Here is a 19,757-nt window from a genome sequence, read left to right as displayed (position 1 = left end):
TATTGAGCAGGGTTCCCTACGTTGTATAGTGGGCCATAATGGCTTTGATTTGCATTACCCTAATGACTAGTGAAGAGGAACTAAAAAGCCTCTTGGTGAAAGTGAAAGTGGAGAGTGAAAAAGTTGACTTAAAGCTCAACATTCAGAAAATGAAGATCATGGCATCTGGTTCCATCACTTCATGGGAAATAGACGGGGAAACAGTGGAAACAGTGTCAGACTTTATTTTGGGGGGCTCCAAAATCACTGCAGATGGTGACTGCAGTCATGAAATTAAAAGACACTTACTCCTTGGAAGAAAATTTATGACCAACCTAGATAGCATATTCAAAAGCAGAGACATTACTTTGCCAACAAAGGTCCATCTAGTCAAGGCTATGGTTTTTCCTGTGGTCATGTATGGATGTGAGAGTTGGACTGTGAAGAAGGCCGAGCGCCGAAGAATTGATGCTTTTGAACTGTGGTGTTGGAGAAGACTCTTGAGAGTCCCTTAGACTGCAAGGAGATCCAACCAGTCCATTCTGAAGGAGATCAGCCCTGGGATTTCTTTGGAAGGAATGATGCTAAAGCTGAAATTCCAGTACTTTGGCCACCTCATGCGAAGAGCTGACTCATCGGAAAAGACTTTGATGCTGGGACGGATTGGGGGCAGGAGGAGAAGGGGACGACCCAGGATAAGATGGCTGGATGGCATCACTGACTCGATGGATGTGAGTCTGAGTGAACTCTGGGAGTTGGTGATGGACAGGGAGGCCTGGCGTGCTGCAATTCACAACTGAGCAACTGAACTGGACTGAATGACTAGTGATGTTAAGTATTTTTTCGTGTACTTATTGAGTGCATGCTCAGTCATTAAGTCATGTCCGACTCTTTGCAACTCCATGGACTTAGCCCACCAGGCTCCTCTGTCCATGGAATTTTTCCAGGCAAGAATACTGAAGTGGGTTGCCTTTTCCTACTCCAAGGATTCCTGACCCAAGGATCAGACAAGGTCTCTTGCATCTCCTGCATTGGCAAGTAGATTCTTTAGCAGTAGCACCACCTGGGAAACCTGTGCATCTTCTTTACAGAAAAGTCTACTCAAGTCCTTTGCTAATTTTTTTTTCTGCTGTCATTGAATTATAGCTCTTTATATGTACTCTGGATATTAATTCCTTATCAGATACATGATTCATAAATACTTCTCCTATTCTGTATGTTGCCTTTTCACTCCCCTGATAGTGTTGTTTGATCAACAAAGTTTTTAATTTGATGAGTAAATAAAATTCGTCTTTTTTTTCCTTTGGTGTTACCTACAAAAAAATCATGGCCAAATCCACTGTCATGAAGATTCCCCCCATGTTTTCTTCTATGAATGCTAGTTTTAGGTCTTTCATTTAGGTATATAATTCATTTTGAGCTAATTATTGTATATGGCAAAAAGTAAGGGTTTAATTACATTCTTTTGCATTTATTGAAAAGCCTGTCCTTCCCCCAGTGAATTGTCTTGGCAACCATGTCAAAAATCATTCGCTCTTGTATGTGAGGGTTAGCTTTCATTCTCTTGGACAAACTTTTAAAAAGTTTTTAATCCTTTATATCATTATTACCTATAAAACACAACTTAAGTGAAAATCTTTTTGTATTAACAGTAACTTTGCTGAAATGACAGCAAGAAACTTAACTTTAGAGAAAAAACATAACTTTTAATGCTATACATGTCTTCAATATGTTAGTCAAATATGGCTGCTACACAACAAAACCCAGAAACAAGCAATATTAATTTAATTCAGTAGTCTGATATATAGCTAGCTTTCATTTAAAAACCATAGCTTTACATATCACGTGTGGAAAATTGTTAATTCATAATCTTCCTACTCCCCTTGAAGACGGCAAGTTAAAATTTTAAATAACCTCCTGCTCATTCTACTTCTGTAATTCAGCTTGCCCCTTGCAAAGTCTAGATCACGTAGGTCACGTAGTCTCAGAAAGTGGGGACTTACAATACTAGGAACTGGAGCTAATCTCACTCATCCTTGTCTGCTCTTCCCAATTATCCAGCCCCTGCAAACCTGCTTAATCACGCCTGTCTGTGGAAAGGTCAGGCATCCCCCTCCCCATCTTGACCACTGTACCCGGGTATGCAAAACCCCTTAGTTTAAACCAGCCTATTAGCAGCTAGTGATGCCCACTATAGTTTGTGTATAAAAACTCTGTAATCCCTTTGCTCGGGGCTCAGAGCTTGGAGTGTTAACTTCTCTGGGCCCGCCAGCGTAATAAACCTGAGTTCTCCACCTCTCTGACTGTGGTGCTTGGTTTCTTAATTACTGGTTTCTGCAGCACCCTTATCAAATGATCAGCATGTTTATAACTATCACTAACTTGTCAGAAGAAGGTTAAACAGTCTGCAGATTCTTTGAATTGAGTCCTCAATTTTCTAAAGCAAACATTCAAAGAAATCCATCCCTCTCCCTCACTCCACGACATGGAACACTGCTAGAGAGTTCTAGAAGAGACATTCTCTGACATTGTCCTTAGTATTCTAGAAGTTTCAAATAGTAAAGCACAGCATCTGACTCTGTGAAAACTCCAAACGTGGCATTTCCATTGTGATATTATGCCACTAGGCAATGCTTCTATTCTGTCAGCTGTTTTCATCTTCCATACTTTCGTTTGTATGCCTGGGCCCCTGAGTGCTACTAAGGCGCTATTCCTGGCCCTGGGCAGAGCAGTTGCCCAACACCCAGAAAGACGGACCTGAGCACGTCACAACCTCTTCGCCGCGGCCTTCCCACCAGAGGGCGCCCGAGCCTCGCCCGCCGGTCCGCGGCACGGCGGAGCGCGCCGTGGCCACTGCGCAGGCGTAGGCCCGCCTCCTGGCGCGACTCCGCCTCCTCACTCGGCCCCGCCCACGCCCCGCCCCCTGGGGCCGCGCGGCGGCGACGGAAGCATGGAGGGCGAGAGCACGTCGGCGGTGCTGTCTGGGTTTGTGCTCGGCGCGCTCGCCTTCCAGCACCTCAACACCGACTCGGACACGGTGAGCCGAGGGCGGGGGCGGGATCCGGCGTCGCTTCGGAAGGGGCCCCCCAACCCCGTGCGCTTGGGCGACCTCCGGGCCGACGCTGCTCGGGTCCCGCCCGTGGGCTTCCCGCCGCCGCCGACGCCCAGGCTCTCTGCCGTGGAGCTGCCTTCTCTCGCTCCCGGGAGGTCCTAGAGATTTCTTCTCCAGGTTCAGCTCCCCTCTAGCAACCAGTGTTTGCGTTTTCGTGCCCCGCACGCCCCCGTGTCTCTCGGCAGTCCCCCTTTTCTGGTCGAACTCGGCCGTGAAGGAATAGAAAGTTCACACAGCGTTCCCGCCGCGGCTCGGAACGTTGCGGGTTAACTTGCTCCTCGCTCCCGACCGTGGTTTTCCCAGACAACTCGGTGTTTCCCTTGCGGAGCCGCAGCTGGGCACCTTTGCTCAAATGGATGGCTTGTAAAGGAAAGATGGATGATGCCACCGGTGGCTATTTTGGCGTCAGTCTTAGTACGCGGAGAAGATGTATATCTTGACTTGTTTGCGTTGGTGTCAAATCTATTAAGCTATGGCCTCAGCTTTCGCTTATAAACATTTAAGTATAACCTCCAATATTAAATATTTAAATGCTGACTTCACACTTTGCCTAGGTTCAAAACCTCTAGATAAAGTTAAGTAGTGAAGTAGGTTTTTAAAATATAGCCTATTTTTAACTTTTATGTTTATGAAACTAACTGCTGCTAAGTCACTTCAGTCGTGTCCGACTCTGTGCCACCCCATGGACGGCAGCCCACCAGGCTCCCCCGTCCCTGGGATTCTTCAGGCAATAACACTGGAGTGGGTTGCCATTTCCTTCTCCAATTATGAAACTAAAAACCACTGTAAAACTTTGAGCCCGAGAAATAGTGTCATAAAGAGTAAGTGTTTTGTGTTAGCCGTTCAGTGGTGTCCGACTCTTTGCGACCCTATGGGCTGTATAGCCTGCCAGGCTCCTCTGTCCTTGGTATTCTCCAGGCAAGAATACTGGAGTGGGTTGCCATTCCTTTCTCCAGGGGATCTTCCTGACCCAGGAATCGAACGTAGGCCTCCTGCATGGCAGGCAGATTCTTGGCCGTCTGAGCCACCAGGGAGGTGCTTAGTAACTTGCTAATAGGGTTTAGAGAATATTGTACTGTTCGGAGCTTTGTGATTTCTGCTAAATTTTGTGCCTTTCATTTTGTAATAAAGGCTTGTCTCTTCCAAAATAGTTTTTTGGCGCAATCCTAATAATCACTTCATGGCAGATACATGGGGAAACAGCGGAAACAGTGTCAGACTTTACTTTTGTGGGCTCCAAAATCACTGCAGATGGTGACTGCAGCCATGAAATTAAAAGACGCTTACTCCTTGGAAGAAAAGTTATGACCAACCTAGACAGCATATTGAAAAGCAGAGACATTACTTTGCCAACAAAGGTCCGTCTAGTCAAGACTATGGTTTTTCCAGTGGTCATGTATGGATGTGAGAGTTGGACTGTGAAGAAAGCTGAGCACTGAAGAATTGAACTGTGGTGTTGGAGAAGACTCTTGAGAATCCCTTGGACTGCAAAGAGATCCAACTAGTCCATTCTAAAGAAGATCAGTCCTGGGTGTTCATTGGCAGGATTGATGCTGAAGCTGAAACTCCAGTACTTTGGCCACCTTATGTGAAGAGTTGACTCATTGGAAAAGACTCTGATGCTGGGAGGGATTGGGGGCAGGAGGAGAAGAGGACGACAGAGGATGAGCTGTTGCATCACCAACTCGATGGACATGAGTCTGAGTGAACTCTGGGAGTTGGTGATGGACAGGGAGGCCTGGCGTGCTGCGATTCATGGGGTCGCAAAGAGTCATACATGACTGAGCAACTTAACTAATAAGGTTGGAATGGATAGCTTTCATGTATGCAAATTTAAATTACATTGTAGCTTAACACCTAGCATAGAGCAAATACATGATGATTTAAAATACGTGTGTTGTGGAAATTATCTTCAAATATCTTAGTGTAAATATAAACAGAATGGGTCTAATCCTGTGTAGCTTAAAGGATTAGCACTTGCAAAGTACCATACTGTTAGGGCTTTGCTTCTCAGATCTTTTTCCTAAAGCCTTTGAAAGGTGGTTTTCTGGGTAGTTGTATTGTCTTCTGTTGTCTCTTTTCCAGGGCTTTGCCTAGAACACTAGAGAGTAGATTGTGGATCGTTCCCCTTTGATTCTAATGAAGACTCACCTGGTGGAAACATTGTTTTGCATTCTTCTTTTAATGAATTTTTAAAAATAGTCTTAACTAATTATAAAGATTAAATATTCATTGTCAAGCACGTTTTGTCTCTAAATGTACCAAGAGAAATAATTGAATTCTCTGAAATTCACAGAAGTCACTGCTGTTGTGGCAAAATGCCTACATCTTAAAAAGAACCAAGCTCCTCTTTTATAAAGCAGACTCTGATATTGATTTCCAATTCATTAGTTATGAGCACGGTTCTTAATCTAAAAAGCCCACCCTGTGTCATTTCATAGCGCAGAAGCCACCACTGACTCTCAGAAGCCTGTGCCATTGATGCCCCTGGTCATTTAGGATGGTCGGTTATTGGCACTGTTCCTTCTACCTATGATGATTTCCTTACAGATGGGTGGTGGGTTAGTCGCTAAGTTGTGTCCAGCTCTTGAGACCCCATGGACTGTCGCCCACCTGAGTCCTCTGTCCATGGGCTTTCCCAGGCAAGAAAACTGGAGCCAGTTGCCATTTTCCTTCTCCAGGGAATCTTCCCAACCCAGGGACCGAACCCGTGTCTCTGGCATTGCAGGCAGACTCTTTGTAAGCTTTCCTTACAAATGGAGCTTCCCTGGTGGATCAGCCAGTAAAGAATCCACCTTCAATGTGGGAGATCTGGGTTCGATCCCTAGGTTGGGAAGATCTCCTGGAGAAGGAAACAGCTACCCACTTCAGTATCCTGTCCTGAAGAATTCAGACAGAGGAGCCTGGTGGGCTACAGTCCATGGGGTCGCAAAGTGTCAGACGCAGCTGGTCGGACACAGCTGAGCGACTTTCACTTACAAACGGGAGTCTTTTCTAAGGCTAACTGTGCTGTTCCTCCTTCCTAAACATTGTGCTCTCATTTCTGGCTTTAAGTCTTTTGTGCTTCCAAGAGTGCTAAAGTCAGAGTGGTATTTACAGTCTCTTCTACCGGTGTTCTTAAAACTGGTCATGTGTCCCTTGTAAACTGAAGTGCCCTTGGTCTTTTGAGTATGCCCCTGTTGGTAGCACACACTTACCCATGTTGTAAAAGTCTTGGGAAATACTGGTTAATTAAGTGACTGAATGGTAATCCTATTGGTGTTTTCCATATACTGCTTATTCTTATCCTCTTAGGAAGGTTTTCTCCTTGGGGAAGTGAAAGGTGAAGCCAAGAACAGCATCACTGATTCCCAGATGGATGATGTTGAAGTTATTTATACAATTGGTGAGTCACTTATTTCTGTGTCTCCTATTTTGATAGTTTATGCTGAAAGGGATCAGCATAAGTTACTTTTAAGTTGTTAAGGAATAGATAAGAATTTTTAAAGGCAAATTTTAGAACAATATATCGCGCTCATTTCTTAAAGATATGGCTATACCCTAAAGCAAGAAACAGTGTGAGACATAGGAAGCAGATTAAGATTAGTGTCGGGAGACAAGGGTGAAACATAGTTCCTGCGTACATGTAAGTGGCAGGAAGATGGTCCAGCAAAAGAAGGAATAAGCAAGAGAGAAAAAGTAAAACAGGTTGGAGTAAAATGTAAAATGGTGCAGAAAATTTGGAAGATGAGAGCTAAAAAAACTTACTGGTTAAATAACTGGAGTGTTAGTCACTCAGCCCTCTTTGAGACCCCATGGACTGTAGCCCACCAGACTCCTCTGTCCATGGGATTTCCCAGGCAAGAATACTGGAGTGGGTTGCCATTCCATTTTCCAGGGGATCTTCCTGACCCAGGGATTGAACTGAGATCCCCTGCACTGCAGGCAGATTCTGTACTCTCTGAGCCACCAGTGAAGCCCATAGGTTGGGCCTTATCACCATTGCTGCTGCTGCTAAGTTGCTTCAGTCATGTCCGACTCTGTGCGACCCCATAGACAGCAGCCCACTAGGCTCCTCTGTCCCTGGGATTCTCCAGGCAAGAATACTGGAGTGGGTTGCCATTTCCTTGTCCAATGCATGAAAGTGAAAAGTGAAAGTGAAGTCGCTCAGTCGTGCCTGACTCTTAGCCGCCTCATGGACTGCAGCCCACCAGGCTCCTCCGTCCTTGGGATTTTCCAGGCAAGAGTGCTGGAGTGGGGTGCCATTGCCATATCACCATTAGGTATTATCAAATCTTTCAGTCTTCACCAGTTTGATAAGTGAAAAAAGTACAACCTGCAGATATTTACCTGAAAGATTCTTCTACAGCAGTTTGGTGTTGGGTTTTCTCATATAGATGAAGACTCACAAATTCTCCATAATCAAACTGATGTCTTTGATTTAAGTGACTAAGGAAATTTCAGGTAGTTTGGCTAGGATCTCCCCAAGGAGAAGACACGTCACAGGAACTGTCTGAGAGATTGGTGATGACTGTTACAGTGATCCTGTAAGTGCTCTCTGACAAACACAGAAAGATGGGGTGCCTAGAAGAGCTTGTATTGTCTTGTGTGATCATATGTGAGTCTTTCACTCTTTTCACTGTTCCCTACTGAATCTTGAGGGATCTGAAAGTTTGGAATGATAGAGGAAACACCATATTCATCTTGATACTTCTTACATGAATTGCTTCCTATGTGAACTGTAATGATGTCTCATATGATAGAATTTAATGTTTGCACAGCATCTGCAACTACCAGAATTCAGATGTATTTAGATGTAGTATTTCTACAGACAGGAGAATAAAATTCACCTCTTAAGAGATGTTGAACATTTTTTCTCTAGTCTACAATTAACACTGACAAATCCTTTGTGAAACAACCAGTTGGAATAACAGATAATTCCTTTAACAGCTACTTTTATCAGTTGGGTAAAATTGGAGCATTACCATTTCAGAACTCAGTGAATATAGCAACTGTGACTTTGTCTTTTGTGTAGCCATTGTTAAACCTAGTTAGAAAGAATGTAGGATTTTAGTCCCAAGTGAGGCTCTGGGTTGAAATTCTGGCTCCACCAGTGGCTTGGGTAAACTACTTAATCTCTCCGCCTGTTGCCTCATCTTTAAAATGGAAGGAATAATCACATCTATCATGTGGGTTTGTTGTCAGGATTAAATGAGATAACAGTAATGTAAATCCTGGCATGAAATGCTTGATATATGTTGTTCAAGTGATCATTAATGTAATCATAACTAAACATTCTTTTTTTTTTTCCAGACATTCAGAAATACATTTCATGCTATCAGCTTTTTAGGTGAGTAGTAAGAGCAAGTCAGAAATCCATTGTGAAAATTATTATCTGCAAGTGAATCTTTAAAACTAACAAAGTATCTTAGTTACAAGTTATACATGGTGGTACAGATTAAAATACTTTTTAAATACCTGAAAATTCACCTCTTCATTTTGGCCCTGTCTAACAGTTCTTTCTCTGTGTTTATCTGCTTCCTTCAGCTGGTCCTCACTGCCTCTCCCAGGCACCAATTTGCCTTGAGGATTGCTCTTGCTTCTCCCCCCCATCACCTGATCACATGCTATAAACTCAGTGACGTGTTCTCATGCATCAGCAGCAGCCCTTTTTTCCTATCTGTTTATTCCAGTTTTGCCTCACTTCTGTTTTTTTAATGTTACTTTTTGTCTATTAACTGGTTAGGTTCTTTATCTAACCTGCTTCCTGTTGTTTTTCAAGGGTGGAAACCTACACTCTTAACCCTACAGATAGTAGTAGTACTCTTAGTCTTGATAGGCTGTGATATTGTTAAAAACTTTTCATTGAGGTTTATAATACATAGAAAAGTACACAAATCAATGAACTTCTATAAAGTAAGCCACTATAATCATAAAACAATATGGTGTGGTTTTGGTGAAACAGCTTTATGGTTTATGTAAACAGTACGTGAACGTCTTAGAGTCACACTGTATGCACCATTTCTGAGGTTGTGTGAGAGTTGCGGTGGAGCAGAGTGTGAAGGTGAGAAACACCGCTGGAGGCTTAGTGTGGTCTTAAACTGCTGTACTAGAAAGGGGCACAGCTCCGCTGTGTTGCCTGATATACAATGGGTATGAGAAAATACCTTTTGAATGAGGGATTCTTGGTGGAGATTCATAAAGAGTACTTTCTTGAGGAACTCTGGGGCAGGAATAGATTAAGGAGGGAGAATGAAAAAAAAAAAAATAAGTGATTCGGTATCTCCTGGCAACCACTTTGCATAATTAGACCAGCTTTTAAGAGTCTTAGAGCTGAGGACGCGGTCTGATCCAGTGATAAGGAACCCATGCCTCAGCCTTTTAGGTTCACAGAATTGTGGGGCAGGGGACGGAATAAGTAACAGGTTAGCAGTAGAGCAAAACTAGAAGAATCCAGATTTCTTAAGTTCTAATCCTACAGCATGCTGTACTGTTTCTCTCTTGTTTTAAATGATACAGGTACACGTGTTAAAAACAGTCTTTCAGTACACATGGAATCCGAGCTGGATAAGCCTTAGCACTCAGTTTTGTATTCTGATATGCAGGGTGGCAAACTGTGGCCCCATGACCTGTTTTTATGTGGCCCTCCATAAATAGCATATTTTTTAAGAGTTAAAATGACGGACAAATGTAACAGACTGTTCTGAAAAGCCTAAGGTATCTACTTTTCTGGCCTTTTTACAGCACAGGTTTATCAACACTGCTCTGATACATTGTTTTTTAATGTTTTCTCCTGAAATATACTGATTCTCTTACCTCAGAAATCCGGAAAACAGCCCATTGAAGCCTGAAACTGAAAGTCACTTTAAAAAAAATTAAGCAGTTTACCTTGAATTCTGCTGCACAGTGCACTTCTATTTTTAAAAATGCCCCCTTTCCCAAAAGCTTCACATAAATTAGTGCTTGCACAGGAGATGTACACTGTTTTCCTGCCGTTTGTTTTACACTCTGGTATGTTGCCTTGTTCCCCAGTTTGAGAAGCTCAGAAGTGCATCATCCTAGAGAAAACACAGGAATAAACTCTTGTATTTAGATTTTTCATGTTGGAATGAATAGGTGAGATGGAAGAGTCTGTTCAGTGAGTTGAACTGTTCCTCTTTAGAGGTAGAACACTTTATTTTGTCTGTTTTGTAAGTTGAAAAAGTATATTGCCTATTAGGAGATATTTTTTCACTTTTACGTAGCTGAATGTTTTCAGTGTGCAGATTAGAGTTACCAGTAAAAGCCTATTACAGTGAATTGTATTTGTCAGGAATTTGGCATAACAGTATCTCATCATCGAAAAGAATACTGTTGATCTTGGAATGGAAGTTAAAAAGGAGGAAAATATTTCCCAGCCCCGGAGGGGAAAGAAAGCTGGAAGTCAGTGCTTTAGAATCTTGTAGAAATACTTTTCACTTCTCCCTACATTTCCTATCTATATTTAACATTCCAGCTACAGAACAGAGATCACTAAACTAATACCTATCCCCTCCCTGTCCCCCCCAAAAATTAACCAACTCCTAAAGCACTTCAGTTAATTTAAGTTTAGCTTTTGGAATTAGCAATGAATAAATTGTTTTCTTTTTGATTTGCTTCATTACACATTCTTTGGTATGTGTCATTATTGTAAAAAAAAGTTTTAGTATGTAAATTGTGAACTAGCTATGTGAACTTACAAATACCTGTATTTAATGGATAGTTTGTTTTGTTTTAGGTTAAAAAAAATGTGGTGCCCATACTTACCCCTTGAAGTTTCTCCATTCCTTTTCCTTTTTAATTGCTTACGGACCACATATTTCTACCACTTTTAAGTCTGTTCATTTGAGAGCTTTCTCTCCTATTTATTTTAGAACTTCATCTAACAGGTAAGTAAGTCTATGAATGTTGGGTTGTCGGGCTAGGAGTAACTAAAGTTAAAAGTGCCAAGAAAATCATCATATTTTTAGTTTATTTCAAACGCCTTTAATTTTGTCTTTTATAGCTTTTATAATTCTTCTGGTGAAGTAAATGAGCAGGCGCTGAAGAAAATATTATCAAATGTCAAGAAGGTATTCCCTGATTTACCCTTTCTCTTTTTGTATTATACGTATTATTTTAAGCTCCTGAAAATGTGTAATACTTTGACAGAACTTTCAAGCAGCATTTGTCTTCACAAAGTCTTCTGTAAAGCAGGTGAGGAAAGACTTGTTCTTTCCAGAAATTCAGAGGGGTTTCTCTGAAAGCAAGGCTAGTCACTAAGAGTCTTCATCATGCTCTCTCCTCCTCCTGGCTGTTCTGGCTTACGTAGTGTCTCCCTTTTCTCCATCCCCACCATGCCCCTTCCCACACCGCTATCACTAGGGACTCACGCCACTGCTGTCCTTTCCCATGGCTACAGTTAGTTTCTGCTATTGCAGGGATGGTTTCCCACACAGCACCCCATCTGGATCCTCCCCAGCCTGCTTGGTGTTCAGTTAAAACTTGTTGAATGATCAAAAAACATTTTTGTCCAAGGACAACATTTTTTCCTGGTGCTTATTTCCCCTTAAAACTTCTTGATCTCTTAGTCGAGAATAAAAGTAGATTTAGTAAAAGAAGTTTCTTTCAAAAAGCATCGCTTGTTGAAAGTGTTTGAGCTTTTCCTCCAATTTTATTTGGGTATTTAAAAATGTGCTTGGAAATAGCTAGGACATGGAGGAACCCTAGATGTCCATCGACAGATGAATGGATAGCGCAGCTATGGTACATGTATACAATGCAGTATTATTCAGCCATAAAAAGGAATGCATTTGAATCCGTTCTAATGAGGTGGATGAACCTAGAGCCTATGATACAGAATGAAGTAAGTCAGAAAGAGAAAAACAGATATCGTATATTAATGCATATATATGGAATCTAGAAAGATGGTACAGATGAACCTATTTGCAGGGCTGCAGTGGAGACGCAGACACAGAGAACAGACTTACGGACACGGAGGGGAGGGGAGCGGAGGAGAGAGAGGGTAGGATGAATGGAGATAGTCACATGGAAACATACACTACCATATTGAAAATAGATAGCCAGTGGGAATTTGCTGTATGACTCAGCAAACTCATACCTGGGCTCTGTAACAACATAGAGGGGTGGATGGGGTGGGATGGGGTGGGAGGGAGGTTTCAGAGAGAAGGGATATATGTATAACTGTGGCTGACTCATGTTGATGTATGGCAGAAAACAGCACAACATTGTAAACCAATTATCCTTCAATTAAAAGTAAATTTTAAAAAATGTACTTGTAAAAATGTTTTAGTTTTTAAGTAAAAGTAATTTTAATTTTCTCAATTTAAACACTCAAACATTAAAATTAGTTGCTGAAACTGTCAGAGATCTCCAAAATGGTTGTTTTTCTCTTTTAGTACTGTTTCCAGTAAATGATAATTTTTCCAGTTTGAAGAAAAAGGTTTAGTGATACTACACATTTGTTTAGCATGTTATAATTTACAAAACCCTTTCATATGATCTTAATCTTGCAACGAAATCTGTGATAACATGCCTGTTGTATAAATGTCAATTAAAAGCTATTTGCTTCAGTTTACTTCCTTAGCAAACCAAGGATCCAGACAGGAAGTTAATTGGTTTTCATTGACATTTTCTTCATTTAAATTTTGACTAAAGATTAAGATTTAAGATATAAAATGCCGTAAGAGAACTAGAGGAAGTTAAGAATTTTTCCTTTAATCCATATTGAATAAAATTGTAGCACTGTTAACTGAATGGGAACTAATAACTGCAAGTCAGTTTGCACACTATGTATAAGGTTAAAGCATATTCTTAAGTGTATGTTTTGATTATTTAGGCCCCAAATCTTGCTGAATATTAAGCCATTTTTAAGATTGTCAGTTTCATTACTTAATTATGACAGTAAGACACATAATAATTGTAACCATGAAGGTATACACCTGATATATTATTTCTTTCAGGATGTGGTTGGTTGGTACAAATTGCGACGTCATTCAGACCAGATCATGACATTTAGAGAGAGACTGCTTCACAGAAACTTACAGCAGCATCTTTCAAGCCAGGAACTTGTTTTTCTGTTATTAACACCAAGTATAGTAACAGAAAGCTGCTCTACTCATCGACTGGAGCACGCCTTATATAAGCCTCAGAAAGGGTAAATGTGGGCCAGTTACTGGCTGTTTTCAGATAACAGAAAAATGCGCTCAGTATTTTCATTGTACTTTTTATGGCTTACTGTTTTCGTATATTGGCGTTAGATTGTCACAGTGATTCTTTTTGGTCTGTTTTAACATCGGTTCTTTATAGATAGGAAAATGAAGGTCGGATGAGGAAATTAGAAGTCCATTATGGCAACCCATACCAGTATTCTTGTCTGCAGAATCCCATGGACAGAGGAGCCTGGTGGACTACAGTCCCTGGGGTCACAAGAGCTGGACACGACTTAGCAACTAAACAACAGTGGAATGATGACTTGAGTTTCTGACACTGAGAATTTGCTGTTATTTGCCACAAGGTGGAAAAAATACGCATGCTTTAGGTATCAGTTGCTAAGGAATATAATGTAGAACTGAAGCCTGTGTACCTGAGCAGCTTTTCTCTTGACCTCTGCCAGGAAACAAAGTGTTTCTTGTTGATCCACCAAAATGAGTTAATAGGACTCTCCACAGGAAATATAGACAGCATTTTCATAGAGTATGAAAATGAAGTTCACAGAGTACCAGTGAAGAGTAATTCATGAAAGATAGGATGAATCGCAGTGGTAATACCTTATTTTCACGTGTGGTGATCAGTTAAAATAGCCATTAAAGTATTTTTTCACACAGTAATCTTACACTATGCACATCTCACAATTTTTAAAAGCTATTTGTCTCAAATCAATAAATTTTTTCTTGCGTAAGTAGTAAGGGGTGGGGTTTGTTTTTTAATCTTGTAGGAAAAGGTAGTCTATACTAATAACTAGATGCTAGTTTTTCACTTTATTTTTAATTTATTTTTAAAATTTTTATTTCTTCAGACTTTTTCATAGGATACCTTTAGTGGTGGCCAATCTGGGCATGTCCGAACAGCTGGGTTATAAAACTACATCTGGTTCCTGTACATCTGCTGGTTTCAGTCGAGCAGTAAAAACACACAGGTGAGATTCCCCAACTGCTTTCCCACTAAACTTAACTCCTACTCATTTTTTGAAGTTAATTTTTTATTACACAAGAGAATAAAAATGAAAGGAAAACTGACTAATGGCCACATTACTCAAGCTTACTTAAGTAAACGATTTAACTTCTCTGTATTTCCTTCCAGCATCTGTCCATTTGTCAAATACAAAAGGGGGTGGTAGTGTACAGCCTACATATTGTGACATATTTACTCTTAGAATAAGGAGCTAGCCCCAAAACAATAATTTTCTAAGGCAGCAGTTCAGATTATAAAGGCGAAAAATTAGATTGTATATTAAACTTAAAAAATGAGGCTTTAGTCAAGACTCACACTGTTGGAGCTGTAAGTTTTGTGAGCAGTAAGGGAATAATGAATGGCAGGAATCACAACACTGGTACTGTAGGGTACTTACTAAATGTAAATTTTATGAGACTAATGAACTCGATTTTATTTATCTTTGTGTTCCCATAGTGCTTAAACAGTGCCTTACTGAAATTGAATACCATGTTTCATTGATTTTAAGACACAAAGTTTTATATTTATCTCAGTTGGGAGTTTTATAAAACATGCCTTGGAATTTTCTTTTATATATATGTAATGTTGCTTTTTTCAATCAATGATGACTTGAACTTAGTAAGATAACTGACAGATGGCGTTGCCAAGACAGATCCGTCCTCTACCCATCTCCTTCAGTCTTTCTCTGCTTTCACTTAACCTCTCCTTTGAGTCCTGGAAATAGTATTTAGGAGGCTAAAAAGTTTGCTGAGGTGAAAATAGATGAACTAGGTTTTCTGGTTGGTTTTGCTGTATACAAATAGGTTCACAAAATTGTGATCCCTGCAAAACCAAGAAAAACAATCTTCTGTTGTTCCTCAACTACAAAGAAGTTTTTTCATTGTATTATTAAAATGAATTCTGTATATTTGCCTGGAAGAAATGGTAATTTTTTTATAGCTCTGAATTTTTTAAAGAAGACGGATCTTTAAAGGAGGTGCAGAAGATAAATGAAATGTACAGTTCTTTACAAGATGAATTAAAGGTAAGTTAAACATTTAAAAATCTCTTATAGAACAGGCTTGTGGACACAGTGGGGGAAGGAGAGGGTGGGATGAATGGACAAAGTAGCACACACACACACACACATTACCATGCAAAACAGATAGCCAGCGGGAAGTCGCTGTGCAACAGGGGGCTGGACCCAGTGCTCGGGACAACCTAGAGGGTCGGATGGGGGTGGAGAGGTGGGAGGGAGATTCAAGAGGGAAGGGACATGCACATACATATGGCTGATGAAACCAACACAACATTGTAAAGCAGTTAATTATCCTCCAGTTAAAACATTTTAAAAATCTCGTACAGAGTTCATGTCACATTGATCACTGAATATATACTTAGGGACAGCTTCATAGCTGACTAGACATAAGTTTTTGTATTAGTTTAGCTTCATTAATGAAGACCTCCATCTCAGTGATCGACAGAAATAAAAGTTCAGTCTGATTCACATTGTGTCTAGGCTGCATCTCTGCTTCTGTTCTAAACGTCATCTTCATTCTGGGGTCCAGCCCTTACGTGGGACATGTTCATCTCATGACAAAGGGAAAAGAGCAGTAAAGCTGGTGGGAATTCACAGCAGCTCTTAGAACTTCTGCTCAGAGCTGGCATGTCACCTACCTCCACTCACATTTTACTGGCCAGAGGCTGCCATGGTAGTAGGCAGGGATATATGACCCTTTCACAGGATAAAAAGGGAAGCAAATATTTGAGAACAAAACAGTCTGCCACAGTACTGAGCCGTCTCACTGTGTCCACTCAGGTCCCTTGAGAAGTAGACACCAACATGGGCATTCAGATGTGCAGGTGGCTTGTTAGGCCTTTGAAGAATACAGGGGAGAGCCCAAGAGTGGCAGGGAGACTTGCCATGTTAAGTCTGACACCTGAGAGAGGAGACAGGGGAAGGGGGATGAAGGGGGTAGGAAGAGCTGTGGACTCGACGGCCAGAAAAACTTCAGCCAGGTGATGCAGAGTCTGAGCAAAGGTGTCCTATAGAAATAGACTCATACCCTCACTGTGCTCAGTCATTGGCTAAGAGAGGCCCAGGGGGAGCATGACCTAAGTGCACACCAGCAGTAGAACTAAAAGGATAGCAGCAGGAGCCACCGGTCAGCTGTGCTTCCTGCAGATGGGGATCTGAGTAGCATGCTCCGTGGCCACCGTCCTCATCAGTACAGCGCACCCAGAGAAACGGGGTTAATGCATTTTACACACTAGTAATATTGCGCTTTTTTTTTCAAAATATGAACTACATTATATGAACTTTAGAAAACAGAGAAGCGTCAAGAATCTTACCACTGTAACTGCACTGTTTGCACTTCGTCACACTCTTCAGTTTTCCCCTAACACATACGCGCTTTCATCCTGTGCACAGTAATGGGGACAGAAATGTGTGTCATGATTTTTATTTGATGTATCATTATTTCTCATATTTTAGTTCCTTTTAATAGTATATTTCTTAGAGTGGTATATTAGACTTCTTATGTTAAAAGTACCAACTTGGGCTAATTTAGGGAACGGAGAGGTCTGTGAGGGGAGAGACGACAGGTCACTGAGCCTAGGAAGGAACTAGAACCAGGAGCTCGGATGCCATCTGGACTTCCTGTGTCTGCACGCTGGGTTCCTTCACAGTCTCTGCCGATCTTGTTTACTCACCCACTGGCTGACCAGGGAGCAGCTAACCTACAGCTTCTGCATTTAGACCTCTTCTGTTGGAGAGAGTGGGACTTGCCAGTTGGCAGTTGTAGTATTTCTGCTTGGGTCAGGTTGGTGAAAGGTTACTGGAGAACTCTTAAGGGCAGGGTGTGCAAGTTCATGAGAAGTAGGCTGGGTAGAAGTGCCACAAGGTATGCAGTAAAACAGGCTTACTGCACTGTAATTGGAAATTAGTTGTTTTGATCTGATACTGAGAACTATCATCATATATAAATTTTTGTTTCTTATTTAAGATATATTCCCAAAATGAAATCACTGAGTCAAAGGGTGTTAGTACTTAAAAAAAACTGATGACACATTAAGACCACTCTGCATTTCAACAAGTTTTACAGGAATTAAAATCGTCAGTAGTTTTATTTTGTAAAACAATTTACTTTTTTTCATACTTATTGTTAGTTTCTTAATGTTAGGTTTGCAGTAACTATGCATCTCAAAATGTTTCAAAGCAAGTTAAATATCTTGTCTGTATTATCTAGGAAATAACTTGAATGATAGAACTGTATAAGTGGGAACTTATTCCTTCAGAAAACTGCAAAATAAAATGTTAAAGAGGAATAATCAATGTTATATACTATGAAGGATTTCGTATTGTTTGTGAACCTAGACTGTAGTAACAATTTGGAACTTCAGCTATGCCCTTAAACTATTTTATTTTGCAGAGTATATGTGAAAAAGTAGAACACAGTGAGAGAGCTGTAGAAAAACTACTAAATGATGTAAACAGATTAAAAGGAGAAATTAAAAAAAGAAAACAAGCACAGTTGCAAGCAACACGTAAGTAGAAAGTTCACATTTTCACTATGTTCCTTGCTTTAAAGAAAAATTCTCACTGATTGGAATTATGGATGAGGTGACTGCACTAACTGATGAACTTGCCAGCTGGGGATTAAAAACATCATCTTCTAATACTCTTAAAACCCACCCAACAAGGAACATGGTACTACTGTAGCTATACTATCTTGATGTTAAGAAATATAACTTTAATTTCCTATTAGGATAGTGTGACATACAAATTTGGGATTACCATTTTTCTTAATTTAGGTAATCGGGTAGAATTCTTTAAAGTCCTTTTGACTTTACCTACAATTAAATACAGGAGCTTTGTAGTACAGATCCCGTATGTTGAACTGTTTGTTTGCTTGTTTAGGAGAGAAGAATGTCCAGAAAGACCCTCAGGAGAACATTTTGCTTTGTCAAGCTTTACGGACCTTTTTTCCGGATTGTGAACTTCTCCATTCATGTGTTATCTCCTTGAAAAATAGGCGCATTTCTGGAAGTAGCTGTACTACCACCCACCCTCTCAGTGGGGTCCACAATCTAACCTTAATGGTGGAATACACAGACTTTCCTGAAGCAAGTCCAGCTCGTAGTGCCCTGCCGGTGACCAAGCGGAAAGCCTCAGACATGGATGATGGGTGGCAGTTCAAGAAGTCACGGCTGGGAGAGATACAGAACAGACCCTCTAAAACATATACTAATAGTAGTAACCAAGAAAAAGCATCCCCAGTGAGCAGCCCAGAAACTGATGAAGAGATGGAGAGAATGAAGGGTTCTGGTGAATATCCACAGTCTCCTACCTTCTGATGCTTTGGGGCCCAAAGGAGACAGCTGAAGGGGAAAGCCAAATGTATTTTTTTTTTACTGTGTTCAGCTCTTTGCAGTAACACATAGGGAAGTTCTAGTGCATTTATTTTATAAAATACTTTAAATTGAATCAGTCCAGAATCTTTGAGTACAGAACAAGCCTGGTAATGCAGTGTGTTTGGATCAGCACTTGTTCAGTTAGGTGAAAAAGCCCATTAAGTGGGACTCAAATGATACATATAAATAAATGTGGATGGTGTCTATCACAGAGATTTCATTTTAACTTAAAGCAGAAATATATATTCATTTGTCAAACTTTTGTAGGGCCAGGAACATTTTTATGGATGTATTGGATTTCCTGGGCTTCCCTGGCCCTGGTACCTCAGATGGTAAAGAATCTGCCTGCAGTACGAGAGACTGGGTTCAGTCCCTGGGTTGGGAAGATCCCCTGGAGAAGGGAAGAATACCCATTCTAGTATTCTTGCCTGGAGAATTACATGGACAGAGAAGCCTGGCAGTCTACAGTCCATGGGGTCACACAGAGTCGAACACTACTGAGCAACTAACACTTGGAGTTCCTAAGTAAATCACACCCATTACTTATGTAAGTCCCAGTTTTAGATTCTTTAAAGAAATCTGCAAAGCAGCCTAAGTACAAAATGCTACTAGGGTTTTTTCATTTCCCATTTCCAATGTTGTTTGTCTTAACCACACCTAATTTGACTTTTTTTAAATGCTAGTTGTCTTTAATCAGGTCTCAAAGTTTACTTGGTTTTCATTGCAGTAGTAACTTTTTAATGCTTATATTCATCAGTACAAAAACAGAACTGACACAGGTCTGGCGACAAAATAATTCTTGGTAATACAGAACTCAACAGTTAAGAGTTGTGGGCTTCCATGTGGTTTTTAAGGAGGATGTAAAGCCCCTGTTCAGTGAGTTGGTTAAGTGGAGGTTGGTTAAGAGCACTTTGATGGTCTGGTTTTTGTATGTCTTTTCTGTAACTGAATTTCCCAGGAAGACACATCATGTTTTACTGTCCAGGTGGAATGCTGAACCCACACGTTGACCATTGCTCTTCCATCAGTGACTTCCTAAGTGATGTTTTTTTTTTTATATTAGCTATGAATGTGCTGCCATCTTTTATTTATGTGTTAACATACA

General features: G+C 40.8%; 1 protein-coding gene across 1 annotated transcript; it reads left to right on the top strand.

The window, feature by feature from the left end:
- Nucleotides 2,907–18,879, top strand: FAM175A (family with sequence similarity 175 member A). Its single transcript, XM_018049680.1, has 9 exons — nucleotides 2,907–3,016; nucleotides 6,386–6,476; nucleotides 8,384–8,420; nucleotides 11,094–11,160; nucleotides 13,051–13,244; nucleotides 14,106–14,225; nucleotides 15,200–15,284; nucleotides 17,671–17,785; nucleotides 18,159–18,879. Exons 1-9 carry the CDS (start codon nucleotides 2,930–2,932, stop codon nucleotides 18,593–18,595), a joined length of 1,233 nt encoding a protein of 410 aa, XP_017905169.1. The 5' UTR covers nucleotides 2,907–2,929; the 3' UTR covers nucleotides 18,596–18,879.

Source organism: Capra hircus, chromosome 6 (assembly GCF_001704415.2).
Source record: "Capra hircus breed San Clemente chromosome 6, ASM170441v1, whole genome shotgun sequence".
Taxonomy (NCBI): domain Eukaryota; kingdom Metazoa; phylum Chordata; class Mammalia; order Artiodactyla; family Bovidae; genus Capra; species Capra hircus.
This window is presented reverse-complemented; position numbering and strand designations above follow the sequence as displayed.